This window comes from Arabidopsis thaliana (assembly GCF_000001735.4).
Source record: "Arabidopsis thaliana chromosome 1 sequence".
In the NCBI taxonomy this organism is placed as follows: domain Eukaryota; kingdom Viridiplantae; phylum Streptophyta; class Magnoliopsida; order Brassicales; family Brassicaceae; genus Arabidopsis; species Arabidopsis thaliana.
Window position 1 is genome coordinate 21,102,951 of NC_003070.9, and position 27,995 is coordinate 21,130,945.

At 32.6% G+C, this 27,995-nt stretch overlaps 7 protein-coding genes and 1 pseudogene across 11 annotated transcripts; 5 read left to right on the top strand and 3 right to left on the bottom strand.

Moving 5' to 3' along the window:
• Positions 1–3,294: 3,294 nt before the first annotated feature.
• AT1G56385 (Plant self-incompatibility protein S1 family) lies at positions 3,295–3,847 on the bottom strand. Its single transcript, NM_001124034.2, has one exon. The coding sequence runs from the start codon at positions 3,821–3,823 to the stop codon at positions 3,365–3,367; it is 459 nt and encodes a 152-aa protein (NP_001117506.1). The 5' UTR covers positions 3,824–3,847; the 3' UTR covers positions 3,295–3,364.
• A 1,154-nt stretch (positions 3,848–5,001) lies between these two features.
• On the top strand, positions 5,002–7,719 carry AT1G56390 (annotated as a pseudogene). The gene is made up of 10 exons: positions 5,002–5,134; positions 5,619–5,724; positions 5,803–6,445; positions 6,543–6,600; positions 6,826–6,893; positions 6,977–7,072; positions 7,159–7,206; positions 7,313–7,348; positions 7,436–7,525; positions 7,619–7,719.
• A 1,057-nt stretch (positions 7,720–8,776) lies between these two features.
• On the bottom strand, positions 8,777–10,671 carry AT1G56400 (F-box family protein; the record flags this gene model as incomplete). 2 transcript variants are annotated; one of them, NM_001198320.2, is made up of 4 exons in its annotated part: positions 8,777–9,172; positions 9,273–9,446; positions 9,724–10,411; positions 10,535–10,671. In NM_001198320.2, the coding sequence occupies 4 exons, from the start codon at positions 10,669–10,671 to the stop codon at positions 8,855–8,857; spliced, it is 1,317 nt and encodes a 438-aa protein (NP_001185249.1). The 2 variants fall into 2 exon arrangements, with proteins under 2 accessions (NP_001185249.1, NP_176035.1); NM_104518.1 differs by having other exon boundaries at positions 8,855–9,172; positions 9,724–10,671.
• A 3,525-nt stretch (positions 10,672–14,196) lies between these two features.
• ERD2 (heat shock protein 70 (Hsp 70) family protein) lies at positions 14,197–16,291 on the top strand (the record flags this gene model as incomplete). Its single annotated transcript, NM_104519.1, has 2 exons — positions 14,197–14,410; positions 14,652–16,291. 2 exons carry the CDS (start codon positions 14,197–14,199, stop codon positions 16,289–16,291), a joined length of 1,854 nt encoding a protein of 617 aa, NP_176036.1.
• A 574-nt stretch (positions 16,292–16,865) lies between these two features.
• On the top strand, positions 16,866–17,465 carry AT1G56415 (uncharacterized protein). The gene is made up of 2 exons (NM_202311.3): positions 16,866–17,107; positions 17,209–17,465. The coding sequence occupies exons 1-2, from the start codon at positions 16,945–16,947 to the stop codon at positions 17,328–17,330; spliced, it is 285 nt and encodes a 94-aa protein (NP_974040.1). The 5' UTR covers positions 16,866–16,944; the 3' UTR covers positions 17,331–17,465.
• A 1,614-nt stretch (positions 17,466–19,079) lies between these two features.
• Positions 19,080–19,586, top strand: AT1G56418 (keratin-associated protein). Of its 2 annotated transcripts, none has more exons than NM_001124035.2 (2): positions 19,080–19,229; positions 19,368–19,586. In NM_001124035.2, exons 1-2 carry the CDS (start codon positions 19,121–19,123, stop codon positions 19,496–19,498), a joined length of 240 nt encoding a protein of 79 aa, NP_001117507.1. In that variant the 5' UTR covers positions 19,080–19,120; the 3' UTR covers positions 19,499–19,586. The 2 variants fall into 2 exon arrangements, with proteins under 2 accessions (NP_001117507.1, NP_001320622.1); NM_001333779.1 differs by having other exon boundaries at positions 19,080–19,253; positions 19,368–19,573.
• A 14-nt stretch (positions 19,587–19,600) lies between these two features.
• AT1G56420 (antigenic heat-stable protein) lies at positions 19,601–21,541 on the bottom strand. The gene is made up of 3 exons (NM_104520.3): positions 21,177–21,541; positions 20,977–21,092; positions 19,601–20,149 (listed from the first exon to the last, which is right to left on the bottom strand). The coding sequence occupies exons 1-3, from the start codon at positions 21,282–21,284 to the stop codon at positions 19,822–19,824; spliced, it is 552 nt and encodes a 183-aa protein (NP_176037.1). The 5' UTR covers positions 21,285–21,541; the 3' UTR covers positions 19,601–19,821.
• A 4,420-nt stretch (positions 21,542–25,961) lies between these two features.
• AT1G56423 (uncharacterized protein) lies at positions 25,962–27,989 on the top strand. Of its 2 annotated transcripts, NM_001333780.1 has the most exons (3): positions 25,962–26,194; positions 26,866–27,496; positions 27,551–27,895. In NM_001333780.1, exons 1-3 carry the CDS (start codon positions 26,125–26,127, stop codon positions 27,606–27,608), a joined length of 759 nt encoding a protein of 252 aa, NP_001322304.1. In that variant the 5' UTR covers positions 25,962–26,124; the 3' UTR covers positions 27,609–27,895. The 2 variants fall into 2 exon arrangements, with proteins under 2 accessions (NP_001322304.1, NP_001117508.1); NM_001124036.2 differs by having other exon boundaries at positions 26,866–27,989.
• Positions 27,990–27,995: the final 6 nt, after the last annotated feature.

Genomic DNA, 27,995 nt, shown 5'->3' on the forward strand with positions numbered 1-27,995 from the left:
TGTTATTCTCGGCAGAACGTTATCTTTCCACAAAATTTAGATCATGTTGTGATTGCGAATTTTTCTTTCGTGGAAGCTGCTTTTAAATTAATGTAGACAAGTTATTAAAGTTTACATGCTCACCAATACAAACTTGTTTATATCGGAAACGATCAATTTTACTAATTAGAAATAAGGGCCAATTTTATAACTTAGATGCCATGCCTAGCTAGAACTATATATAAATAAACTAATTTGAAATTCTGAGTTTACTAAATGAAATTAGTTTAATTGTTGGAGGTTACTGATTAGGATGAAATGATGTCGTTTTACTAACATCAAAACGACGTTTTTTTTAATGTTAAGAGGATTACAAAGATTTTAAAAAAAAAAGAAAAACAAAGAAGAAGCAAAAATCCAAGTTAACTAGATTTTAACCCGCGGTATACCGCGCGGCTATATATTGTTAGAAAATAATCAAAATGTAATATGCTTAATTGATTAACATTATTATATAACCTATTATTTTATATTTTTTTTGAATATAAAAACCTTTTCTATATATATATATATATACATATATAACTTAATGTACAATATTAGGATTAAACATGTGGTACGACGGGCAAAAAGTTTTTATTAGTATAGACAATAATGTTAGATTTTACGATATCTTTTGTATTAAAGTTAATAATTTTATATAAGTACAATTAAAAAAAACTGATGCTGATAAAATATTAAAATAAGATTTAAACCATATTATTACTTTTGATTGATGATATTATAAATTTCTATTAATATCGATCCAAACCCGTCCCACCATATAACTCTCATGAAATATTATTTTTTATAAGTTTAAATATTATTAATGTTTATAAAGTTAAAATATTTCAATAATATATTTCAAAAATTAATATTTTTTTGCCTTTTACGTAATGACATTTTTTGCAATTCTTAGTAAAACAAAATAAGTCTACAAAATGTAGTTCAACTTTTTTAATGTAGATAATGTTATAAATAAATATCTAATTTAATCATAATTTGTGATTGATATGTACTTGAGTTTTTGGACTATATGTATTTCACGTCATTGAATAGCCTAAATTGGGTAGTTTTGTTAACATTATTTGAAACAATAATATTAGCTTAATGCATGTACATTTTACTAATTGAAAATATGAAATTGATTCTTTTTATAACACGGAAAATATGAGATTGATTCTTTATATTATACAGAAAATGAATGATTCAAAACTAAAGATCAGAGTGTAATATAGTTTAGCTTAGAAAATAATTAAAACGATTTTATTTATTTATTTCGTTTCCTAAATTTTAGTTTTGATTCAGAAAATAATTGTTTAACTTCCTTAGAAGATGATAAACATATATGGAAGATTTGAATCTCTATTCATATATATTTAAAAAATCAATAATGTCAATATAATTAAAGGATAGATTAGAAGAAATTTTCTTGAATGCTAAATAATGTCCAATGAAATAATACTTTTATTTATTTTTAGTAATACTTTATATAGTTTCGCGGTGTACCACGGGTTTAATTATGCTTTTTAGTAATACTTTTATTTAAAAGAAATATAACTCAAGTCAATTTAGTATTAGTTAGTTGTGATTAGCTAGATCTGTATCATAAAATCTAGAATATAACAACAATAAGATTTGAGAATAAGTTGGTTGCAAACATATTTAGGATCTTTAGTAACGTTTTCTGAATAGTTTCATGCGTATACACATCCTGCTAATGTACATTGGTTAAGTTTAATAGAAATCTTTAACAAAAAAAAAGTTTAATAGAAAGATAGAACAAATAACATACTATGAATTAAAACTGATGTAACAACCCATCAAATTATATGCAGACTATGAAACTAAACTGAAAATCTCGTTCATGATGCAATTTCCACAACACACCAAGTGCGTCAATTACCTGGTTTGATCTATGACAGAATTGATTATTATGGTATATGGAGAAGAGTCATTCCCGAAAAAATGGAGAAGAGTCATTAATAAATTGTTCAAAATCATTTTGGTAGAAGTAAATGATATAAAAAATTACTGGACTGAATTTATTTTTGAAGTAATGGTGGAGTTAATATAGAGAGATTTTAGGTAATATTTTGTTAGGTAAATATTCGATTTAAAATGTCGATTGAAAAAAACAAATCCAGTAGCATTGAGTAGTAAATAAGTTCCAAATCCATAATTTATTTATTAAAATGGTTGCAAAAATGTATATGTAGATTTGCGATAAACAAATCCATTTATTATGACGTTTCCATATGTCATTGCAAATAAACGACCAAGGTATATACAGTAAAACCTCTATAAATTAATAATGTTGGGACTGGAAAATTTTATTAATTTAGAAAGGTATTAATTTATCGATAAATTAATAAATATTAATTTATAGAGAGATTTTCCTAATTTGGTAACTTTTTAAAAGATTTTATAAGATTTCTTTTATTATATAAAATATCTTTCTAGAACGAGTTACAAATAAAACATAATAATAATGTCTAGAAAACAATACCAAAAGTTTTGATACAATAAAATATGAAAACTAAAGTCAAACAAAGAACAAATATGAATTTAAGCAAAAGTATATTATAACTATATTTTAAAGAAATTTTTTACTTATAATATATATATATATATATATATATATTTATATTTGATACATTTATACAATTATTAATTTATGATATTGATGGGACCATATATTTACATAGGACTTTAAAAAAAAATTATTATCTTATTAATTTATCGATTTGTGTCACTTTTTACATTGGTCCCATGTTGGGACCGAAAAAATTTATTAATTTATAGAGGTTATTAATTTATAGAGTATTAATTTATAGAGGTTATACTGTATTAATTACTACAATTACTTTTTATTTTAACAAGATCCACCCGATAAGTGAAAATAATTTAAATATATTTTTTTATAAGAATATTATAAGAAAAATGTAATGTTTTCTTTTCTTTTCTTGATAAATGTTTAATTGAAACAGTAATAAAATTTTATGAAAGTTTTGTAAGAGTTAGGGTAAATGGTTTACTTTAGATATTAGTAAAACTAAAATAAATGAATTTATTTGGAATATTCTTTTGATTAAGTGAATTTAGAGAAGAACCATGCTTTATTATATTAGATTGGTCAGACGATATTAATTAACAAAGGTCTTACAGTACTATACTGTATTTACATTATGCTCTAAATTTGAAGTGGGTGGTATTAGTAAAAATTCTTAGCCCACACCCGCGCACATATTCATTTAACCATTGCATAATAATGAACATGAGTACAGATGGTAAATTTGATTATTATCACCATATAAACAACAAAACATGTACAATATTTTTTTTATTAATCCCAGTTGTAACAAATATCATATTTTTTAGTCAGTCCATTAAGAGCACAAGCTCCATACGGTCTGATGGACCAAAAACAGTGTCTGCACTGACCTTTGTCACTATTATCTCTGCTACCTTTATATATAGTAAAGCTGCGTCGTTTATTACCAAAATGAAACATACAACTATAGAGATCTCCTCCCCAGAAACTTTTCGTGAATTGAGTGAATTTTGTCATACGCCCCGGTAAAAATTCTCGGTCACGAGCTTGCCCCTTTATGTTATTATAGCAACTAGCAGTTAGCACTAAACCACGTCCGATATCGTTTCTGAGGTAAACATGTATTGTCGGCCATATCTCCCATCCGAATATATTGGTATTCTTTATTCTAAATACACCGTTTTGAGATAATGCTACTTTCATGAGCAACGATAGTATGAGAAGCATTATCAGTTTTCTATGGGAAACCATCTTTTATTCTTTATTTTATGGTTTGCAATGTTTCGTTAAATGAGTATATATTTATATTGTGAATAATTTTTTTTAGACGATGTTAAGTTGTAACTGTCCGTGCGTTACCTTATAGCATTGACTAGCTTGGTGGTTTATGATCTAATAACAGTTTTGTATTCTCTTGAAACACACATCATTGTAAATGCTACATTAAAAGATCTAATTGTTGGTTATGTCGACTTGATTTGATATTTTAGAAAAAGTGTCAACGCTTATAAACAATATTAGTATATCTATATATACATTTTTGCAGGCATTTTAGTAAAGAAATCTTCGAGTTAAAACTTATTTACAAGGAAATATAGATTTACAAGAACAAAATGGTTAAAATCTTCGCTAAAAACGTAAATCTGTAATTTTTCCATCAGAAATATAAATTCGACATTTTCCGCCAAATAACAGTAATGATATCATATTATTATGAATTATTAGTTTATTTATTATATGAGTGGGTCAACCTATTTAACCATTTAACCCATCAATTAAAAAGAGTTCATAGATTGACTCAATTCATGAATTGATTGAATTCAAAACTCATTTGGTAATGAATTGAGTTAGGTTAGATTTTTTTTTTTTTGTCATCAGTTAGGTTAGATTAATATACTAAATGTAGTGAGAAATAAATAATTTAAATGTACTTTTTATTTTTATATTACTATCTTATTCCTATGGAGATAAATGATATTTTCATAAGAGTGAGAAAAAAAAACACTGAAAAAACTTGTGGTATCGACACATCAACAAGGGTGACCTCCAATGCTTTTCTTTTATATATATATTATTCATGGATAAAAAGAATTGAGGAATTTTCGTAATTTTTATTAAAAGCATTGATATAATAAATACATTTTATTAATTTTAGAATATATTATTTGATCCACGTAAGATTAATTTACTAAATGTAGTAAGAATTAAACAACTTAAATGTACTTTTCATCTTAATATCTTAGCTTTATGGGAGATAAAAGATCTTTTCATTAACTTTCCACTACAAAAGTACTTGCACAAAAAAAAAAAAAAAAAGTTCTTGCACAAAGGATTTTGTAGATATAAATAGTTCAAATCCGACAGCTATTATGGAAATGTCCTTGTAGCTTCTCTTGATATAGATATATTCCAAACTCTTCTATCACATCTTCCGTTTTCACGGAAGCAATCATCTGACTTTTTTAGCAATGGTGAAACTAGACTCTAAACTCATCTCTATGATTGTTTTCGGTATCGTGGTAATCGTCTCTGCTGAAGTTATCTTCGAGGAGCGATTCGATGGTAGCTACATTTTCCCTCTCTGTCTATTTCTTATCTAGAATATTAATCTAAGTGCCAATGCCATCGATTGATGGTTTTATGATTCTGTTTGTGAATGCTACGTTGAGTTCATTTGGATAAGATGATTGATATAACTTGTTAATCCATGCTATCTTCATTTCAGTTTAATTTAGCTCTTTCAACATGTTTGCTTAAGATTGTTATAGATCTTTAGGATTTGTGGATTATGGTTACTTTTTTATTTTTTGCGGCTTTTGTGAAACCACGGGATTACAGATTTTCGATAATGTTTAGTATGTGATTGCTTACGTGCTCGAAACTAGTATAGTTCTTATATGATAAAAACCTTGAGTTTATTATGTCATACACAATAGTACGTATGACACAAGTTTTGATCTAGGTAGTAAACTAATTATTATGATATACTTTCATTGTTGTGAGTTATTTTTTTTTTTTTGTTATTTTGTTGTCTATATTTCAAAAGATGGATGGGAGAAGAGATGCGTAAAATCCGACTGGAGGAAAGATAACAACACTGCTGGGGAATGGAAACACAGCTGGAAATTGGTCTGGTGATGCTAACGATAGAGGTATGTTTCCATGACTAGTGATGATGTTGATTCATTGATACATATGATATTCTCATGTCAGTTATCACTCTCTTGCAGGTATCCAAACTAGCAAGGACTACAGATTCTACGCTATATCAGCGGAATTCCCTGAGTTCAGCAACAAGGATAAGACCCTTGTCTTCCAATTCTCAGTCAAGCATGAGCAGAAGCTTGACGGTGGGGGTGGCTACATGAAGTTGCTTAGTGGTGATATTGACCAAAAACAATTCGGAGGAGATACTCCTTACAGGTGTATTATTGGTGTCTTTCACAATCTCTATATCAACATCAAATATTCAAACATCAAACTTATCTTCTTATTACATGCAGTATAATGTTTGGCCCTGATAAATGTGGCGACAACACTAAATTGGTAGCCTCTCCTCTGACTGGGATCTCCTCCCACCAAAGAAGATCAAGGATCCAAGTACCAAGAAGCCTGACGACTGGGATGAGAAAAAGTACATTCCTGATCCGGAAGACACTAAGCCAGCGGGATACGATGACATCCCCAAGGAGATTCCAGACGCTGATGCAGAGAAGGAACATTTTCTTTCAATGATGCAAAACCAAATCTAGATCACCATTTTGATTTGGAACCTTGTTTTCTTAGCCTAAAGATTGGGATGATGAAAAAAATGGTGAGTGGACTGCCCCATTCATTCTCAACCCGGAGTACAAGGGTGTATGGAATCCCAAGGTTCGTTACTTCTTTGTTTTCTTCTTCTCTCAAATGAATATATAGAAGATGGTCAAACTATGTGCTTTCCTCTCACGTTTGTCATATGGTAATGTAGAAAATCAAGAACCCTAATTACAAGGGCAAGTGGAAGGCTCCAATGATCGACAACCCTGGTAATTTTCATAATGTCCATTGTCATGTAATAAAATGCACCATACTCTAAAATAGTACATTTCTTATAATGAATGCAATCTCACACCAAGTTGAAACATCTGAACTAACATAATTTTTTGAGTTTATGTTAGTTATGGTCTTATGAATATAACCATGGTTTTGAATGCTAGATTTTGTTAGCATGTAGTAATAGTGAATAAGAAAGTATTATCAATTTTATGCAGAGTTCAAGGATGATCCAGAACTAAATTTCTTCCCCAAATTGAAATATGTTGGAGTGGAGTTGTGGCAGGTAATAATAACATCTTGTCACTAAAACGTTTTTATTTTATTTTTTATATATGGTATAATAATAACATATTGTGTTTTTGGTAGGTGAAATCTGGATCTTTGTTTGACAATGTCTTGGTAAGCGATGACCCAGAGTACGCGAAGAAGTTGGCCGAGGAAACATGGGGAAAGCACAAGGATGTATGTTAATCAAGCCTTGCTCTTCATTTGATTTATCGTGGTTAAAGAATACATAGCTAATTACAATCTACTATGGTTTGTTACAGGCGGATGAAGCAGCATTTGAAGAAGCAGAGAAGAAAAGACAGGAAGAGGTAATACAATATCCTCCATCCCAAAAATCTTGTCTAATTCCAAATAAGTTGAGTGGTGTAATCAAGAACTTGTACATTTTTCCCCCTTTTTTTTTGTTATTACCAGGAATCAAAGGAACTTCTCGCTGAAGTTGAATCTGACGTAAGATGTGTCGAACTTCACAATGCATATTAACTACATTTTTGTTTCTGTCAAAATTTCTGATTTAAAAATATGTTATTCCTACAGGATGAGGAAGAAGGAGAAAATGATGACAGTGAAGGAGACTCGGACAAACAGTCGAAGTTAGAGGAAAACAAGGAGTTCGATTCCACCCATGTATGTGTCTAACCTCTTTTTCAAAATTAATACAAAAAATATATATGATAAATTGGATTGTGTGACTAACTTGTGATTATGATTTTACTATAGGACGAGCTCTAAGCGAAAGAGGTGGAAATATAAATAGATTTTATAGTCTTATTTGTTTGTCACCTTTCTTAAATATTTTAATTTTTTTATCTCTATTTTGGTTGGGATGTAAAACTCTCTAGCTATTAGTGTGGCAGCTTTGTTTTAAAGCCTTTGAGAAAATCTAGACTTTCTGATTCTCCTCAACTCTCTCCTTCTGTTTATTCTCATATCATCTTTTATTGCATACTTCAAGGCCGTCTAATAGCAATGTCATCACAATAGTATATTTCACTATATTCTAACCAACATTCTATATTGCAAAACTGAAATACAGTTTCATTAATCACATTTTATCCCCAAACAACACTCAACATCGAAAAACGCAACTACTTGAAAAAAAAACATTGAACAACAAAAGCTAGTTCTAGTAGCTTAACCAGAACGAAACCTGGATCACTCCAATGATTCTCAATTTAAATAGTATGGTGAGTCTCGAATTAAAAACCAAACATGGAATAACATTTAGAAAGGGGGGGGGGGGTGTTGCATCAAATGAAGAGCATGGAATAACAATTAGTATATGATTTATAGTTTGTGTTACTAATTAATATTTGATAAAGTAACTGATGTTGTTAACAGTCTTTTGACATTGGTTCATTAAAATTGACACAACTCTATATCAATTATCATCACTTTTACAATGCAGATACCAAAGTATGAATTCACCCATTTAAGTAATCGATGTAATTAATAATTGATACTAATATCACTTAATCAAATGATACAAATTTACATCAATTAAATAGTGATGCTAATTTGTTTCTTGCGGGAGAACAAATCAAAGCCCTAAATGGACGAACAAAATCCACTAATGAACAAATCTTGAAAAGGTCAGCTTCTCAACCATTGTGCACAAAAAACATGTACATGCTTCAAGAGACGTGTTGAATAAAACTTCCACATGTGTCGTACCTCTAAATCAGCGTGAACATAGAAAGTTACTCGAAAAAGAAAGATAATCTATATATTAGTCTTTGACAGTGAAAAATAACTGTAAATTTATACAGAAACATAGGATTCGTTAAAGCAAAATCGATGATAGAAATTTATAATTATAATAAATGGTTAAACATAGATGACCAAGTCCTGATTCTTTCCGAGGCTCAAATTATTCATAAAATCAAACAAACCGAGAACTTCATTAAATAGCACAAACAAAACCAACTAGTGACAAGTCTTGAAAATCTCAACTTCTCAAGGATCATATACAAGAACCTGTACATCCCCTGAAATACTCTGTAACATCATGGCTCCATCATCTGCCAACTCTTTTTGACTTTCTGCCATACTACTATCCATGTAAAGCTCCACTCTTTCCAGCATAGGCCCATGCTCCCGTCCAGGCCAACGCCCACGTCCCGACTGAATCAAAAACTTCAAAACATTTAGCTCGCCAAAGCGACCAGTGAAGTTCCTCACGACCACGACCTTAAGTGTCTTAGGAAGAGACTTATAAGTAAGGTTTTTTTTCCAATATGATCGTGGACCGACGCCATAATATGACTTATTGTACTGCAATATATCAAACGAAAAATTTAGAGCTCTCGGGAAAATCATACATAGTAATGTAACTATTATGCTCAAATTTACTACTACTATATAGCAATCTTACCGAGAAAAGACTTCGACTGAAGATATCGAAAGTTAACGTTTCTAGGTTAGGGCAATTATCGAGGAGGAGCTTAATTCCCTTAAATTCCATGACATGCAACCTCGTTCTCAGCACCAAGTGTTGTGTTTCCATCGGACGAAGCAAATCGAATGGATCTTCACATTCTTGGATAGTCTTCAAAAAAGGAAAAAAACACACGCATATATACTTTGATCAAGATTACTATCTAAGAATGTGATAGCCTTCGGTTATCAGATAACGAAGATACATTTTAGCTACCAATACATTATACATATTATATCAACTAGGCTACTTAAAAGTTTTATTTCGAGAATAAATTGTATTTTGAAAAAGATGGAAGTAGATTTCTGTTTGTCTTTTTTTTTAGTTCTCGAAGACATATTTATAACGTGAAAATGTAATGTAAATATTTTAAGACTTAAATTTATACCTGAAGGAGATAAGGGCAGACACTTAAGGTCCTCGCACCTCTAAGATTGTTAAGGAAGGCAGAGAGAACTGATCCTTCTAATTTGGTTCTTTGATTCCGATCTTCATACAAGCCCTCTGCCGTGAAATCCAAGATAACGTCTTTGATGCTCATATTCATTCTCTTGACATCAAAGGACAGAATTTGGCCAGAGTATTTAAAGATCTCTACATTAGGGAGGTCAAAGCAACAAACCATGAAAGAGGAGAAGTCGCAGCTCTCAAATACAAATTCTTTCATATCTCCGGCTATGTTTCGGATTTCAATACCCCAACAGTAATTAATACTTAGACTCTTGAGTGTTGGAGAGTTTAATAACAAAGACTCAACGTCTGTGAGTTTGATCCAACCAATAGAGAGCTTTCTAGGCAATCTCGAGTTTGAGAATTTCGAGGGGTCAAACCCGCACGAGTAAATCTTCAGTGATTCAAGGGTTGTTAGACTATAAACGCATACAGGCAATTGCACACAAACATAGTCATACCTCGACGCACAGCTAGTGCTTATCCAAGAAGGGTCCGAGAAATCAAGAACTAGGTTCTTGACTTGTCTTGAGACCGCGAATTCGATCAGTGACTCGACCGCTGCCAGAAAATCCGATGGAATGGAGAAATAAATCTCGAGGGTTTCAATGTAACGACCGTGATATCTAGAGACCCATTGACACATATAAGCAGCAAACGAAACCCTTTTGGATCTTTTGTCGGAGACAAAGTGGTCCACGTACTCGGTTTCCTTAAAAGAAATGTTTCTTGTTTCCCGACATAGATACCTCCACCTCTTAGCGAGTACACTGGTCCTTATACATTCCTTAAACGACAAGCAAGAGATTATCATAATCAGAAGCACATCTGGTAGATTGGATAATCTGTCTTGTTGGATACTTGAAGCTATTCTCTTGAAAGTCATCTCTTTCAATCGAAATTCTGCGATGGATGAAATGAAAATCTTCAGTGAAGTTGATCTCCTTTACATTTTCAAAAACGATTACCATATTGGTACACAAAAAATATAACTCCGTCTTTATAATTTCATAAACGTAATTTAGAAAACTGTTTTCTTATCGAAAATTTTAAATATAGGTTTTTCAAATCTTTGGCTACGAAATTCTTTTTAAACAACATCTACAAATTATGACACAAATTGGTGAAAATAATTTTTCAAAAGATTGATGTTGTACGTTAGTACGTAAACAAATCCATAATCGATAAGACACTTTTTATCATTCATATTATTTTATTTTTAATCACCATTCAAAATCAGTGGAAGCCAGACGGTGGAGCAAGAAAAACACTAAAGTGAAATCATTAAAATGTAAAACTGCATATATCATAAAATTTAAACAGAATAAAAATATTCTAACAAGTATAAATAACAAAGATTTCTTAAAAGTAAGATCCACTGACATACCTAAAACTTTGTCCTCTTGCGGTTCTGCCTGTTCAAGTTCTCAGGATTTGTATTGTTCTTCAAGAATTGTGGAAGGTGTTTTTATTATGGATTTGTAGTTTGTTTGTTTTTTATTCTGACGAGTCAAAGAAATATAGTGAATCTGGTAAATGTTTAAAGGGAAGAAATATTTAGGTAAATGAATATGCTAGTGTAAAAGATAAGGGTAGGTGATGGCTATTGGCTTACTTGGAGATGTATTTCCAAACCATGTGTTAAAAATTCTATCTCATTTTGAAAGTTACAGCAAACAAATTATATTTGTTAGGCAAAAACCTTATTTGGTTAAAAACTTAAAATCTTATCCCAGCTTTAAGTCTTTTAAAAGTAAAAGTCTTAATTTGGTTAACTTTTTCTGGTCAAAAAAACTTATTTGGTATTGTCATCAACCTAAAATATATTTTTGTTGATTATTTGAGTATTTGACTAACTTTTTTATAGAAAGGAATCTATAAAATATCTTACTTTGAAGGATATTTAAAGGAAGGAAAATTAATTAGGGGGATTTTTTTCTATGTTGCATTGAAACTCTCTCTGAGGTCTGTTTCCCGTTTTGAAAACGGAAATGCGTTTTTTCTAAAGATATAGGTTTGGAAATTCGATGAAAACTCACGTATTCATTTTAACTCGGCAAATCCCTTTTATTTACTTTGAAAACTTAATAGATAAAATGTTTAAAATATTATAATTTATAACATATACATCGGAAGACGCTGAGTTTTAAAATCTTACTCTTGATAAACTAGATTTGGAGGTATCTTTATATGATCTTTGTTGTAACTAATGAAAATGTTAGTCTAGATATTTGAACCTGAGCGTTTTAATCTTTAATTTATCTTTGAGAATTTTAGTGAACCTATTTAATATTGATGTTTTGGACTTGTATTGTTTAAACCGTTTTTCTTTAATATGGTTTTATGTTATATATATCCAATCCCTAGTTTTAGAAAATATAGTTTCTGGTTTCGGAAACGTTTCGCTTCTGCATTTCCATGCAATATATGTTTCTTCGATAATTTTATTCTTTCGTCTTAGTTCATTGTAAGGTTATGTAATCAAGACACATTGTTTGCTATGCTAATCAAACAAAAACAAATGGATGTATGCTACACCAAAATATGATTAATATGACATGCACGAACAAAAATGAAAATTATCCCCTTCCCTTTAGAGTCTAAGTATCAAACAATGTTGAGGCCTTGATTACCATGTGGATAGCAGGCAACTTAGAGAACTAGACCTCGAGAACTCTGACTTCTGTTACATGAATTGTTACTTAAGACATCTTCAAGTACTCATGCCATGTTTTTTACTTTTACTTCGACATAACTAAAGTGATTTATAAAGAAGTATGATGAACCAAATCAATCAACCCCAATAAACGGTGTACTGGACTTTTGTTAACGGTCTTTCCCGCTAACTCAACGGTCTTGCAGAGTCATTTGAGAGTCTACAAGTTAGGGCGACTCTATATTATATTGATAAGAATCATATTCCATTGAACTCCTTCGTATGCATTTCATTCTCAGAACCAAATCTTCTGTTTCCACATGTTGATACTAATTAAGGGCAGAACGTTAAAGATCTCACTACCTTAATGGTTTTCGAGAATCTAAAACCTTAACGTTTTGTTCTAGCTTCATCATATGAAAACTCAACATCTGTTCTAAGATCGAAGAATCATACGAAGGAGTTTAATTGAATTTCTTATCAATAGCCACCCTAACTTGGAGACTCTCACTCTCGTTATTCTTCCTCGACGGCCCTTCCTAGTAAGATTTCAATATATGTAATAAAGACCAAATATATTTTGAGAAAATGTGCTCAAATAACACCTGAAGGTGTTATTACTTAGATAGCACCTACGGAGGAGAGTCCTACTCAAATAACACTTAAAGGTTGCCAAATGACTTATAAACCAATCTAAAAAAATTGTTTACGTCTTTGTCATTTTTAATTAAAATTGGGTGAAAAAAAGTAATAAAGAAGGCGAGTAAATCGAGAACAACGGTCGGCGAAAGAAAATCTGGTGTTAGATTAATTTGTTGAGAGTATTTATGTCTAATATGATTTGGAAGTTAATTGATGTTTCTTTTAAAGAGGTAACTGATGAAGTAGCTTCGGTGAGGAACCCATTAAAGAAGGAATAAATTATACACTTATAAAAAATTAAATACGAAACGAAATCTAAATATTTCATATATTGTAATAATAGATAACCATTTGACATTCAAAGTCCATGAATATGTAGTTGCAACTTCTACCAAAATTTTCAAATTTAAATTCCATGTAATCTGAATTAATCTCTAAATGTGCGCGTTTCATCATGTAAGGATCGGTTACAAACAATTCGGCTAGTTTAAAGTTTAAACAGAATTGTTACTACATATGGTAAAGATTGATTTATGCAAATATTTTAATAATTTGTAAGACTATGATTGGTGAGCATCACAAAACAATACATTACAATAAAACGAATAAAAACACACACAAAAAAATGATTAAAATAAGGAAGCAAAAAAGAATTGTTGTAAAATAGATAAAGAAACTGAAAAAGTTTTGTGTATATGTAACAAAAAATTAAGTTAAGTATTTGTGATAACTTTAAAATTTATAACTAAGCAAATGAAATCATTATTTTTTGTTAAGGGCTAGTCACAATACAAGGCCTTATAGGCCCATAACTCTACCACAAACTTGCGTCGCAATTAATAAGCCGACCTTCGTATGGAACGTTCAAGCAGGTTCAAATTTTCTATAATTCTCAGTTTTGTACAATTTCCCTTTTTCTCCTTTTCTCCTTTTTCCCAGACAAGGTTTGCCTAGGATTTGGAAAAGTTATCATTATCCTCAAACTAATCTAACCTTATATAAACCTAGCTTTGACGCTCTTTTTCTTCACAACTCCAAACCAAGCAAAATCTCTCTGGTGCTCAAAACTTTTCGTCTCTTCTTTTTAGCTAAAGCTTTTTTTTCTCTGTGATAATGGCTGGTAAGGGAGAAGGTCCAGCGATCGGAATCGATCTTGGTACTACGTACTCTTGTGTTGGAGTATGGCAACACGACCGTGTTGAGATCATTGCTAATGATCAAGGTAACAGAACCACACCTTCGTACGTTGCTTTCACCGACTCTGAGCGGTTGATCGGTGATGCTGCTAAGAATCAAGTTGCCATGAACCCTGTTAACACCGTTTTCGGTATGTAACTAATCTTTTTCTCTCTTTTTTATTTCTCTAGTCAAGTTGAGTTACGAATTTTTAGGGTTTATATGTGATCTTAATTTTTAGGGTTTAAAGGTGGTCTTAATATTTAGGATTTATAGTAAGAAACAATTTTAGATGAAGTTGATCAAAAAGAATTTTTGTTTATTGATTGCATATTTCTTAAATAACAAAACTCTGTTTTTTACTCTGTTTTTTTTTTTAATGATTGTGATAGACGCAAAGAGGTTGATTGGTCGTAGATTCAGTGATGCATCTGTCCAAAGCGACATGAAGTTTTGGCCCTTCAAGGTAACCCCTGGACAAGCAGACAAACCAATGATTTTCGTAAACTACAAAGGAGAAGAGAAACAATTCGCTGCGGAAGAAATCTCTTCAATGGTTCTCATTAAGATGCGTGAGATCGCTGAAGCTTACCTTGGTTCTTCGATCAAGAACGCTGTGGTCACTGTTCCTGCATACTTCAATGATTCTCAACGTCAGGCTACAAAGGACGCTGGTGTGATTGCTGGTTTGAATGTTTTGCGTATCATCAATGAGCCGACGGCTGCTGCTATTGCTTATGGTCTTGACAAGAAGGCAACAAGTGTTGGAATCAAGAACGTGTTGATCTTTGATCTTGGTGGTGGTACTTTTGATGTTTCTCTTCTTACCATTGAAGAAGGTATCTTCGAGGTCAAGGCAACTGCTGGTGACACTCATCTTGGTGGCGAAGATTTCGACAACAGAATGGTTAACCATTTTGTTCAAGAGTTTAAGAGGAAGAACAAGAAGGATATCAGCGGTGACGCAAGAGCTCTAAGGAGATTGAGAACTGCCTGCGAGAGAGCAAAGAGAACTCTTTCTTCAACCGCGCAAACGACTGTTGAGGTTGACTCTTTGTTTGAGGGAATTGATTTCTATTCTCCAATCACTCGTGCAAAATTTGAAGAGATGAACATGGATCTCTTTAGGAAGTGTATGGAGCCTGTTATGAAGTGTCTTCGTGACAGTAAGATGGACAAAAGCATGGTCCATGATGTTGTCCTTGTCGGTGGTTCTACCCGTATCCCCAAAGTTCAACAGCTTTTACAAGATTTCTTCAATGGTAAAGAGCTATGCAAGTCTATTAACCCTGACGAGGCCGTTGCATACGGTGCAGCTGTTCAGGCTGCGATTCTAAGCGGTGAAGGGAACGAAAAGGTTCAAGATCTTCTCTTGCTTGATGTCACACCTCTCTCCCTTGGTATTGAAACCATTGGTGGTGTCATGACCACTTTGATCCAAAGAAACACAACAATCCCAGCTAAGAAGGAACAGGAGTTCACCACTACTGTAGACAACCAGCCCGACGTGTTGATCCAAGTCTACGAAGGTGAGAGAGCTAGAACCATAGACAACAACATCCTTGGTCAATTCGTGCTTTCTGGAATCCCTCCTGCTCCACGAGGTATCCCTCAGTTTACTGTCTGCTTTGACATTGACTCCAATGGTATCCTCAATGTCTCTGCTGAGGACAAGGCCACTGGAAAAAAGAACAAGATCACAATAACTAATGACAAAGGTCGTCTGTCCAAAGACGATATTGAGAAGATGGTGCAAGAAGCTGAGAAGTACAAGTCTGAGGATGAGGAACACAAGAAGAAGGTGGAAGCCAAGAATGGTCTTGAGAACTACGCTTACAACGTGGGGAACACACTCCGTGACATGGGTGAGAAGCTTCCAGCTGCAGACAAGAAGAAGTTTGAAGACTCTATTGAGGAGGTAATCCAATGGCTTGACGATAACCAATTGGCTGAGGCTGACGAGTTTGAACACAAGATGAAGGAGTTGGAGAGTGTCTGGAGTACCATCATCACTAAGATGTATCAAGGATGAAGCTGGACGAGGATGAAGCTCCTTCAGGGTGTGTTTACCCCAAGTTGTCTCTTCTTATTTTTCAACTTATTATTTTTTTTTTTATGTTTTATCTTTTTTGAACTATAATAAGTACTTTTCTCTCTAGTGTTTTGTTGTGACCCTCTCTCTTAGTTGAAAGCTTTCTTATAAAAACCTGCTTTATTTTCCCGCTTTAGATGACACGTTTCATTTATCTCTTTTAACTAAATTCACTAATCAGACATATTTATTTAAATTAATATATATGATATTAATAAATTTTCTAATCTTACTATATAATAGGGTCAACGAAATATACAATAATAACATATAAAACATTTATATTCAACTATAGTTAATAAGAGATAATACCATATGATTTATTTTAGATAGTCAAAGATGTAGTAATTAATTCAAACAAAAATTTCCAATTTAAATTTAAAAATTCAACAACATAGTAAATATTACTCATTCGAACAAAAATTTCCAATTTAAATTTAAACATTCAACAACATAGTAAACCTATGTATAATTCAACCATTGCTAAATCTATAAATAAGTACCCATTATAGTCTAGAAAAGTACGTCAAACAAACACACCACGTATCACAAATTAAAACAAAATTGTGTTGAATCAAAACTATTAAACAAAAATGGTGAGTATCATGAAGATAATGATGATCATGGTTTTGTTAGTGGTTGGCGTCAGTGCAAAGACGGTGGAAGAATGTAAACGAACAACGTGCGCGACTAAATGTCGTGACAGCAAAAGTTTTGCTTGTTCTGATTGTATCATTCATTGCGCTTTTCCTGGAAGTAACTAAACTTTCCCTCTTTTGTCTATAGCTTCTTTTTTTATCGCATGTTTTAGACCTTTTGTGTTCATAAACTACGGTTATACTTGATGACATTTTCAGGTGAAAGCAAAATAAGTCAACCACGGGCTTTGTGTCTCAGGAATTGTGATGTCGGATGTCGCCCAAGCAACACCTGCTACCAACGTTGTATTAAACACTGTCCTCCTCAATCTTTGATTTGAGATTTACGTGCACCTGCCTTTTAGATTCGAGTCTTTGATGTTTGGATGTAATTTACATGAAATTACGTCTCGTAAACATATTTAAATTTAATAAATAAATAAATTTATTGAAACATTTGGCGGTGTCACAATTACACTGGACATTTTTTGAGATATTAATTTTTTTTTTTTTGAATATATGGAAAAATTCATTTTTTTGGAGAAGAGATCCCTCCGAACGTGCATCAAACTCAACACCTCCATCTGGGAGATTTACCACTAGGGCAACAACACGTTGGTGTTTTGAGATATCAATTATTTGATCAATTTCATATACATGTACACATGTTGAATATTTCAGCAATAACCACAACTGTATATGGATAAAATATCCATTGCACAACCAGACCTTCTCTTCTCTTATGAAAGCTTCATGTAGAAATTGTTTAAGAGATGGTTTCATCTCAGAAATTCTAATTAAAAGAATCAAAATCAGGTGGACAAAATGGGAAGTACTAGACACTAGACAATGAACTGGAGTTATGGCAGAATTTTGTTGATCAGGCCAATGCATTCAACCACATAATCACAATTGATTCAACTTTGGGTTTCTCTAGTGTGAACGACACTGACAAAGACGAAGCTGTTGTGGTTTAGCACTACTTCATGGAAGTAATGGGCTTTATTGGGCTCCTCTTACTCACCGTTTAAGCTCTTCTAGTGATCTAAAGCATTCTAGATTTAGTTTTGGAATAAGGTTTAAGAGCAACGATGAATGTGAGAATCAGAACACTGAAGAAACGAACCGAGACAACTGGGTAAAATATGAGACACGAAGCTTATCGACTTCGAGTAAAATAAAAGAGAAAAGGTTCTATCGATCACCAAATATACATAGCAATAGCATAAAAGAATTACAAAACAGAAAAGCAAATTAAAAGCAATGAAACTGTGAATTGTAGGTGTACTTTTAAGAAAAAGTAACACCACATGAACACTAGTCAGTCTTTCCAATTTTTCTTTTTAAAGTATCTCAAAATCATCAAAATTTAATAATAAATCAATCACCAAATCACCAATTTATTATAAAGATTTTTGGTAAAAAATGTAACAAATCAATCTAATATTATCCCCCCACCCCATTCTTTAACCAATTAATTAGATATTATCGCAATCTTCAACCATAAAGATAATTTATAATGTTTAGATACTTAAAAAGTATATTGGATACCAATTTAATTATAATTAAAGTATACATATAGTCATCAAGAACTATTTAATTTAAAATATCTACTAATTTTTTATTTTTAAATTTAATTTTACCAATTTTCCTTCTAGTTACAAATATTTTTATCACATTTTATATTTAAATTTTCTTCCACGTTCACCTCAATCCACTTTTTGAAGTCCTAATTCCATTTTATCCAAAATTCAGATGTTTCTTTTGTGCATGATTTTACTTATTTTGATTCTCTACTTAAAATGTTTATCTTTTAATTGCTCTTATAAAAGTAGAAATCCTTACAAATTTCGTAAATAATATAACCATCTTTATTACTTTTAAATTATAGTTTCAAACAAGTTATATATATCTCGAAATGTTAAAGATGTGGAAATTTATTGTAGAATATATTCTGAAGATTTGTTGCAGAATATACTGGCAAATTTGTGGCAATCTAATTAATCATAATTCTGCCATCTTCTGAACGGTCATGAGATGCATTTTATGCAAAAAATTATATATAATCAGAATGTGTTGATTCAGTAGTTGACAAATCTTAACAAGAGAAAAAAACAAAACAAAAAGGAAGATGTCGAGTATGAATATGATCAAGATAACAATGATGATGGCTTTGGTACTAATGGGCGTGAGAGCAACGACTGTAACTCAGTCTCAAGAAACAGACCGCAAGTTCGAGTGTCACAGCATGAACCATATAGCTTGTACTGGTTGCCTCTTCGGATGCGTTTCTCCTCGAACTTTTTTTTTCATTATATGATTTGGATATATGTGTTCACAATGAATGGTTTATAACTTGTAGTTAATGATGTTTTCAGGGAATAATGGAATGTACTGGAACCCAAAGATGTGTTATTTTATTTGCTCTGGACCTTGTGGTAAAGACAATAACTGTCGCCAACGTTGTAAGAAATGTTGTCATTGGCGGTGCATGGGTCCATCTTGTTGAAGATTTTAGATTCATGGGTCTTAGACTTGTGGAAATTTTGGTGTATTACTTTTCTTGTTATTTGACACACTAAAATCTAATAAAGAGATCATTAATTTTCTTGAATATAAGTATACTTACTTCACTCTTTTTCATTTCTCAAACCAATTGCTGTACAAAGGAGTTGCAACACATCATTTACCACTAACATAACTTGTAATATATCTTTTTCGTCTATATATTAAAGATGGTTGAGAAGAGCAATGTCAACAATAAAACACCAAGACTAATCTATATCAGAAGACTCAGGACAACATAACATGATCAATGACTCATAACCAGGCTCAAGGCGTTTTCCTAGATTCTAAAGTTACAGTTGAGGAATCACCTTGCTTCTTCTTCGTCGTTGCAACTTCATCGATACCTTCAGAGGAATTTACCTCACTAAGACTTCTTTTCTTTGGTTTCGTCTTTGAGCTATCCTTCACCTCCGTCTCCTTATCTATCTCCATCGGAGTTTTCTCCACGTTTGATGAAGAATAAAAAGGTGGTTCTTGCCCACTTAGATGACAAAAGACACGTTCTACTGTTTCGTTTATCTCTTTTCCTAACCCATCTTTCTCAATAATCAAATCCCAAACTGATTTTGATGCCTTCTCTAGCACTGGACCTCTGCCCACAAAGACAACAACAACAACAAACAAAAATTATTTCATCAACACATATTTTTTCCGACAACAAAATAAAACCAAGAAATTGGTAGTACAGAACAGAAGACTATCTGTGTATGTTAGTATGCATACAGGTAACTCCGAGGAATAGAGAACATTACCTACCTGACCTATATTATTCAATCAGCTCTAAGAATGTGACATAGAGATATGGAAAAAAACTGATATCCATAAATGCTCTAAGAATATGACACAGAACAAGATCGATACTGCGCCTCCAAAGAGTTTAGAACATTGCTTCTTATGAATGGTTTTTCCTTTATATTGTTCAATCAGCTCAAAATTAGGTGGGGGCTATAAGCTAAGAATATGATGTAGAATTATGCAAAACCGATATCCATATCACCATATGTACTTGTATTACCTATCATGACTAATGAGTTTTCTATATAATTCAATCATCTCTAAGAATGAAACATAGAACTATGGTCAAAGAAAGGAGAACAAGATATATACTAGATAAATGCTCTTAGAAAGCAGAACAAGATCGATACTGCAATGCCGAGGAATTTAAAACATTACAAATCATGAATGGTTTATATAATTAAATCAGCTGTACAATTAGCTGGGGCTATAGCTAAGAGTATGAACCAGAATTATGCAAATACAATTGCCGTACATGTTAGTAAACTACTGAAAATCTATCAGTTTGCAAGATAAAAACAAAGGCTTCTACTACATATGCAAATACTTAACCATAATATACAGAAACCAGTAATCCAGAATCAATGTAATAAGAGCTGAGATATCTAAAGGAGAAAATTTTACTCGAGTTCTTGGCGAAGAGCATCAAAGAGTTCTCTTTTAGTCTGTTTCTCAGCACCAGGTGTGTTCAGAACTTTACTCTCTTCCGCCATTTTAATCGTTGTGCTCTTTAACTCTTCCTGTTCACAATAATCACAAGAATTTGAATCACAAAAACAAAAAGTCACAAACTTTGAAATCAAAATCAAAATCTAAGAACTTACATTGGCTTTGAGCTGATTGATGATCCTTAATCGGAGAGCATCGATAGTACCATCGTTCATAAGATGTTCAAGAACGTCTTCTGGTTTAATTACTGAAGAAGACGACATTGTTCTTCAAAATCCCCCAACCAAAAAAACCCTAAACGTTTTTGAAAACCGATTATGATGCTTTGAGGTACCAGAGACAGATACAAATAATCGTAGCTGTGAAAGATTCGATTTTGGAAAAACCCAGAAGCTGAGAATCCAAATTGGATTGAGAGAGTAGCAATCAGAGATTGAAAACGAGTTTCTTTCGTCGGGAAATATTTGTCTAGCTTTGGTTCTCAATCTTTCCTTTGAAAGAAACATACGGTTTTTCTAAACCGAATTAAACCAAAATCTCATGTTATTACATATAGAATTTTTCCTTACTATTTAAAAAAACAATTCACAATCCATCATTATTAAATTTATATTTTTTTAAATATGTGTGATTTCTAAAAGGATCATGCTAATGTGTCTTGGTAATAGAGATTCTTAAACAAATTTAATTAATTACCCAATATTTACTAAAAAGTTATTGAAACTACAACCAGATTTGGTCTTATAATATTTGTAACCCAATACCAAATAAAAAGATTTGGGGCTTAATGTTAGGGGTTAGATTTGGGCTTGCTTTTCCCAAGGCCCAAATCCAAGTCAAAGGCCTAAGCAGAATGTTAAGTCAAGAGGGTAGGCTCGTCAAAACCCTGGAGGAATGCCCTACACGCAGAAGGCTATAAATACGGAATAGCATGTCTTGTCAAAGGGGGGGAGGACACTTAGAGACAAAGAGAAGCTCGTCAGCTCTCCCGTCTAACCAGCTCGTCAGCTCACCCGTCTGAAGCGCCTCGTCAGCCGGTCCGTCTCAAGTAGCTCGTCAGCTCTCCCGTCTAACCAGCTCGTCAGCTCACCCGTCTGAAGCGTCTCGTCAGCCGGTCCGTCTCAAGTAGCTCGTCAGCTCTCCCGTCTAACCAGCTCGTCAGCTTACCCGTCTGAAGCATCTCGTCAGCCGGTCCGTCTCAAGTAGCTCGTCAGCTCTCCCGTCTAACCAGCTCGTCAGCTCACCCGTCTGAAGCATCTCGTCAGCCGGTCCGTCTCAAGTAGCTCGTCAGCTCTCCCGTCTAACCAGCTCGTCAGCTTACCCGTCTGAAGCATCTCGTCAGCCGGTCCGTCTCAAATAGCTCATCCGTTCGCCCGTCGCAAGCAGCTCGTCAGCTCACCCGTCCGAAGTATCTCGCCAGCCGGTCAATCTCAAGTAGCTCTTAGTTCGCCCGTCTCGTCAGCTTACCCGTCTGAAGCATCTCGTCAACTGGTCCGTCTCAAGTAACTCATCAGTTCGCCCGTAAGCAGCTCGTCAGCTCACCCATCCGAAGTACCTCGTTTGCCCATCCATCCTGAGTAGCTCGTTTACTCGTCCGTCCGAAGTGTCTCGCCAACTTGCCCGCCCAAAGTAACTAACCTACTCGCACGTCTCGAGAAGCCATTCAACTCGTCACTTATCCGCCGGATCATCCCTAAAACTGCCTAACTCGACATACGACCTTCCTCCAGTAATGACCTAGCTCGTTTATCGCGATATGAACTACGTGTGGCTTGATCCCTTTCTAAGGGTACGTAGGCAGCCTTTTACAAGGTTCAGCTATCAAGATCGTTCTTCCGGCCTCAAGCTCGTCTTTCATCTACTATCAAGATCGTTCTTCCGGCCTTAAGCTCGTCTTTCATCTACAATCGGCTCGTTCTTCCGGCCTCAAGCTCGTCTTTCATCTACAATCGGCTCGTTCTTCCGGCCTCAAGCTCGTCTTTCATCTACAATCGGCTCGTTCTTCCGGCCTCAAGCTCGTCTTTCATCTACAATCGGCTCGTTCTTCCGGCCTCAAGCTCGTCTTTCATCTACAATCGGCTCGTTCTTCCGGCCTCAAGCTCGTCTTTCATCTACAATCGGCTCGTTCTTACTCTATTCGCCTAAGTCGCGGGCTCGTCATTAATAGAAAGATTCTTCTTCCTTCCCTAGAGATCCCATTTTCGTACTTGTTTAATTCGTGCATTAACACTTAATATAAAATAATACTTTGCAAAAATAAAAACAAATTTGAAAATAGGGGCTTCTATATCCAAAATCATGTGCCTCTAATGCCTGCTTCTAACTAATTCATTTGTTGTCTTTATTAAGCATTTTCAAAAAAAAGTTGGGCTTCTATTTTTTTTGTGGCTCCTTACATATGTGTCATAAGAAATGTGAAAGGATAGATCTGAATACAACAACCAATCACTCCATGTCTTCTTGTGGAACTTCTGCTCCATGTCTTCTTGTTTCTTCCTTATCTGTTCGTTATTTATTCATTTCCATCTTCATCACTTTTTTTGGTGTCATTCTTATAAGACTCATGTAGTGTATACCTTTTTATTCATGTGCACCTTGATATTTCTCAATGCATTGTTTACCTTTTCATTAATTGATTATATAACTCATGCATTTACTTAACTAATTACAAATGGTATCATTGTGTTAGTTATATATATCTTTTTTGTTTGTCGACCACTTACATATATATATATATATATATTTCAGTATTAAAGTGTCTATAATATACATAAGCAATTAATTCACAAGAGCATATATATTTATGAAATAAGTGATATATAAGTTTTGCTATATAATATAAATCATGAACATTAATATATGATACAAATCTTTGTTATATGTTTCGTACCTATACACATATCGAATTTATACATATATGGCTTTGCATTTTGACCCAAATCATGGAATTTGTATATTTTTATAATCTCTTCACAAAAAGTTAATGATTTTTTTGTCATTTTAAGTTAAAAAGTAAATTACTGCTTTCAATCATTTGTTGCATAAAATAAATGCTAATATTAAAAATCTATGATTCAAATAGTTTAAAAGTATATATACATAAGTTGTACAAAAACAAAATCAAACCAGTGAACCCTACTCCATCTTTATTGACATAAGATTTGACTCAAATGTTCTTTGATTCCATCACAGATTCAATTGAATATAAGCTTCTCAACTTCGTCAATTCAATTAAATATAAATCAACTAAAGTATTCTACAAAATTTTTTGGTAAAACTTGTGTTTCATTTTTCTTATATAAGTTGAAAAATCAATAAAAACAATTATTCAGAATAAGTCCTAACTAGATCTAAACCTATTCTAATCTTCGCTATAGAACATGGATTCTTTTTTAGTCCATCACAAATACGGATTTGGAAATAACAAAATCAATCACTAATATGTTTTAAAATCAAGGAACTCGTTTAAAAAATATAAATTTTTGTAAAAAACTTACATAGATTTGACCTTGTAAGATTACATACAGATTTTAGATAATAATCGATTATATCTTATAACTAAAATTACAATAAAATTTACTTAATAATCATTTCATCGTTACATAGTTCAGGTAAACTACCTAGTAGATCTTTATATTTATGTAAATAATCCTAATTGAAATGCAGATAAAATTATAGTTTACTCCAATAAACCTAACATTTTTATAATTATTATATAACTAGATGGATAGAGATAATATATTAATATGTGATAAATAAATATTATTTTTTATTATCTTATAACACTTTATTTTACTTGGTGTAAATGTTATTATTTTTAATTAGCTGTTTTGACATCTTATTTTTAATGCTTTTTTTTAACTCACTTATTTTTAGTGCTTTATAAAAAATATATTACATAATTTTTCTAATTACACCGTAATTTTTTCCTCAAAAGCTTTTATTTATTGCATAGAAGATACAGATTTACCATAATTGTTATTATTACCTAAAAATGTTTGATTGGTCAGTTAGCAAATCTATATATACATTTTTACAGTCATTTTAGCAAATAAATCCTGGACTTCGACTTATTTACGATCTAATGTCATCAGCATTAAATCTTTTTTCCAAGATAATTAATTTTACTTTAAATTCTTTATTTAAATTGTCAATCACATTATCAATCAAATTTAATCCCAACAAACTTCAAATCAATCCTTAAAATTAGCATAAACATATTTGTTAACAATATTTTAAAACAAAGTTTTTTGTTAACTAAATATTATTCTTACTAAACGTCTTTTGTTTAAATAAATAAAATTTTGTATTTGAACTTATTTACAATGTCATGTCACTGACATTAATTATTTATTAATGAAAATATTTAATTAAAGATTTAAATCTTTTAAATCCTTTCTTTTAGAGTTATTATGTCATTACCTTATAAGCAAACATATTAATTTTTAAATATTATTATTTATATATTTAAAATTTATAAAACATTATTAATATTTAAACTTATAAAAAATTTGATATATCACAATTTTTAACATCATTATATAATATATAGAGTTTAAAAAAATCTTACTTTTTCCGTCATATTTTATGATTCAAAATTTAAAAAATGAACATATATTAACCAATTGGCAAAAAATGTGTGGGTTCAACGTCCCGCATCGACAAAAATATATAGACAATGATTTATAAACATATCATAAATAAGATCAACATTAATATAAATAAATGGTTTTTTTACGGGACGGGTTTGGCGGGACGGGTTTGTCAGGACGTTACTTAATAACAATTGTAAACTATAAAATAAAAATATTTTATAAATAGATACAATTTGCAAAAAAAAGTTATACTAACTTTACAAAGATAAATTGTCCCGCGGTGTACCGCGGGTTAAAATGTAGTTAAACCTATAAACTAAATAAATTTCATATTAAACCGGGATTGAACCGACATATCCACATGGCTTTTGGAGTCTTTGAATATTCCTTCCCTCTGACTTATGGTTTCCAGAAACCTTCCTCACACTCAAATGTTTTGTTCTTCTTAATCACAATTTCAGAATTGGTCTTTTACGGTTAAGAATTCAGGATTGTGAATTGAAAAGCCATGGACTTCCGAAGTAGAAGGGTTCAATTTCTACTCTTTGCTATTGGATTAATCGCTCTTAGTATGACAGGTACTTAGATTTTGTTTCCGCAAAAGTTTCGATCTTGTTTCTTCTTTGACCATGATTTTCGCGTTTGGTGTTTTTGGATAATTTCACATAAATGGGTTTTGGATTTCTACTTCAGGGTAGTTGTAAATGTATCGCCTTTTCAGGAATCTGTTCCTGGAAGTTCGGAACTGATGTTTGAGATCTCGATTTGGTTCTAAACTTCTAGTACTCTATCTTTGATCTGATTAGTAGAAGTTTTTTTAAAAAATTCATCATCTGATTTATGTAATAATGGAAGATTTGGACACTAAGATGAGATTAATGACTAGAATTTAGACTATATTTGACATTTTCAACACTTCTTCATAGCTTAATGTACGTTTAGTTGAACTTGAATTGATGAATGTGTTAGTGTTTTGATGTTTAAATTACTTAATGCCCTTTTCTTGGAACCTCTCTGTTGGTCACTCATGCTGATCTTATATATGGAAGATCGTGAATTCGCGAAATTAGCTTTTTTCATTTGCTATGCTGCATAATCCTGTTTTGCTATGGTTTCTGATACTTTTTGTTTAGATAACTGTGCTTTGATTAGTCTTTAAATATCCTTTAGGACTAAAATTTGTTACTTGTGGGTTGTTCATACAAATGGCTGTCTGAATATATTTATCTTTGTTGTATATGGTAAACAGCTGAAAAATGTCGGGAACTTGTTGGACAAGAAGCTGCATCAAAGAGTGGACAGTTTACATTCTTGAATTGCTTTGATATGAGTTCAGGGACTTTAGCATGTGCAGTTAAAGAAGGTGTGAAGCTTTATTTCTACAATATAAGATCTATTCATGTAGAGAAGGCCAGGAACGTCGCTATTGAGAAAGCCTTGCACGAGGCATTGGATAATGGCATGCTTGCAAAAGAAGCAGCCAAAGAGGGGCAGAGAGCAGGTGAAAAAGCGGCTAAACTGGCGACGCGGCAAGCGAAACGTATCATAGGACCAATAGTAGCAGCTGGGTGGGATTTCTTTGAAGCGCTTTACTTTGGAGGGACTTTAACTGAAGGGTTCTTGCGTGGTACTGGAACTATGGTTGGTGCTTACTCAGGAGGGTACGTAGGTGAGCAGAGATTTGGTAGATTCGGTTATCTTGTGGGAAGTACCTTAGGGAATTGGGTTGGCGCACGGGTTGGACTTATGGTTTATGATGTTGTGAATGGGGTAAACTTCTTCTATGAGACTTATCAATCTGGAGAAATATATGAGGATCAGTCTACAAATGAAAGTCCCGAGGACCGGTCTACATATGAAAGTCGTGAGGACCCGTCTACATATGAAAGTCCTGAGGACAGGTCTACTTATGAAATTCGTGAGGACCAGTCTACATATGAAAGTCCTGAGGAGGATCAGTCTACATATGAAACTTCAAATTATGAGCTCTAGATAGTTCCTACAATGAATGGATTTATGGATTGGAAAATGACCTAAGAAACTTTTGAAGACAAGTCAGAAAGGAATTATTGGAAAGCTTTAGAAGATTTTGGAATATTTCTTTCCAATACATTTGACATAGTTGTTGTATAGACTAAAAGAGTTTCGACAAGACGAATTCGTTGATGGATGCCCCAAATATTTCAGTTGCATTTGTTTTATTGTACAAATTGTTTGTTTCAAATTACTTTTTATGTTGGTTGTCTTGAATGTTTAAATGTCAAAGTCCTACCAAATTTAGGAGCAAATTCGTAAGTTTTAGGCTTCTTCTAGCCCACAAAATTCGAAGTCCATGAGTTTTAAAAATTGTATTTTCAGTCAAAACAGTTGGTTTTTGTG

Coding starts and splice junctions, on each gene's coding strand:
- AT1G56385 (NM_001124034.2), bottom strand. CDS start 3,823: ATGGTTTCCCATAGAAAACTGATAATGCTTCTCATACTATCGTTGCTC.
- AT1G56415 (NM_202311.3), top strand. CDS start 16,945: ATGGTGAGTATCATGAAGATAATGATGATCATGGTTTTGTTAGTGGTT. Junction 17,108..17,208: donor TCATTGCGCTTTTCCTGGAA/GTAACTAAACTT, acceptor TGACATTTTCAG/GTGAAAGCAAAATAAGTCAA.
- AT1G56418 (NM_001333779.1), top strand. CDS start 19,121: ATGTCGAGTATGAATATGATCAAGATAACAATGATGATGGCTTTGGTA. Junction 19,254..19,367: donor CAGCATGAACCATATAGCTT/GTACTGGTTGCC, acceptor TGATGTTTTCAG/GGAATAATGGAATGTACTGG.
- AT1G56420 (NM_104520.3), bottom strand. CDS start 21,284: ATGTCGTCTTCTTCAGTAATTAAACCAGAAGACGTTCTTGAACATCTT. Junction 21,093..21,176: donor TCAATCAGCTCAAAGCCAAT/GTAAGTTCTTAG, acceptor TATTGTGAACAG/GAAGAGTTAAAGAGCACAAC. Junction 20,150..20,976: donor GCTCTTCGCCAAGAACTCGA/GTAAAATTTTCT, acceptor CTTTGTGGGCAG/AGGTCCAGTGCTAGAGAAGG.
- AT1G56423 (NM_001124036.2), top strand. CDS start 26,125: ATGGACTTCCGAAGTAGAAGGGTTCAATTTCTACTCTTTGCTATTGGA. Junction 26,195..26,865: donor AATCGCTCTTAGTATGACAG/GTACTTAGATTT, acceptor TATGGTAAACAG/CTGAAAAATGTCGGGAACTT.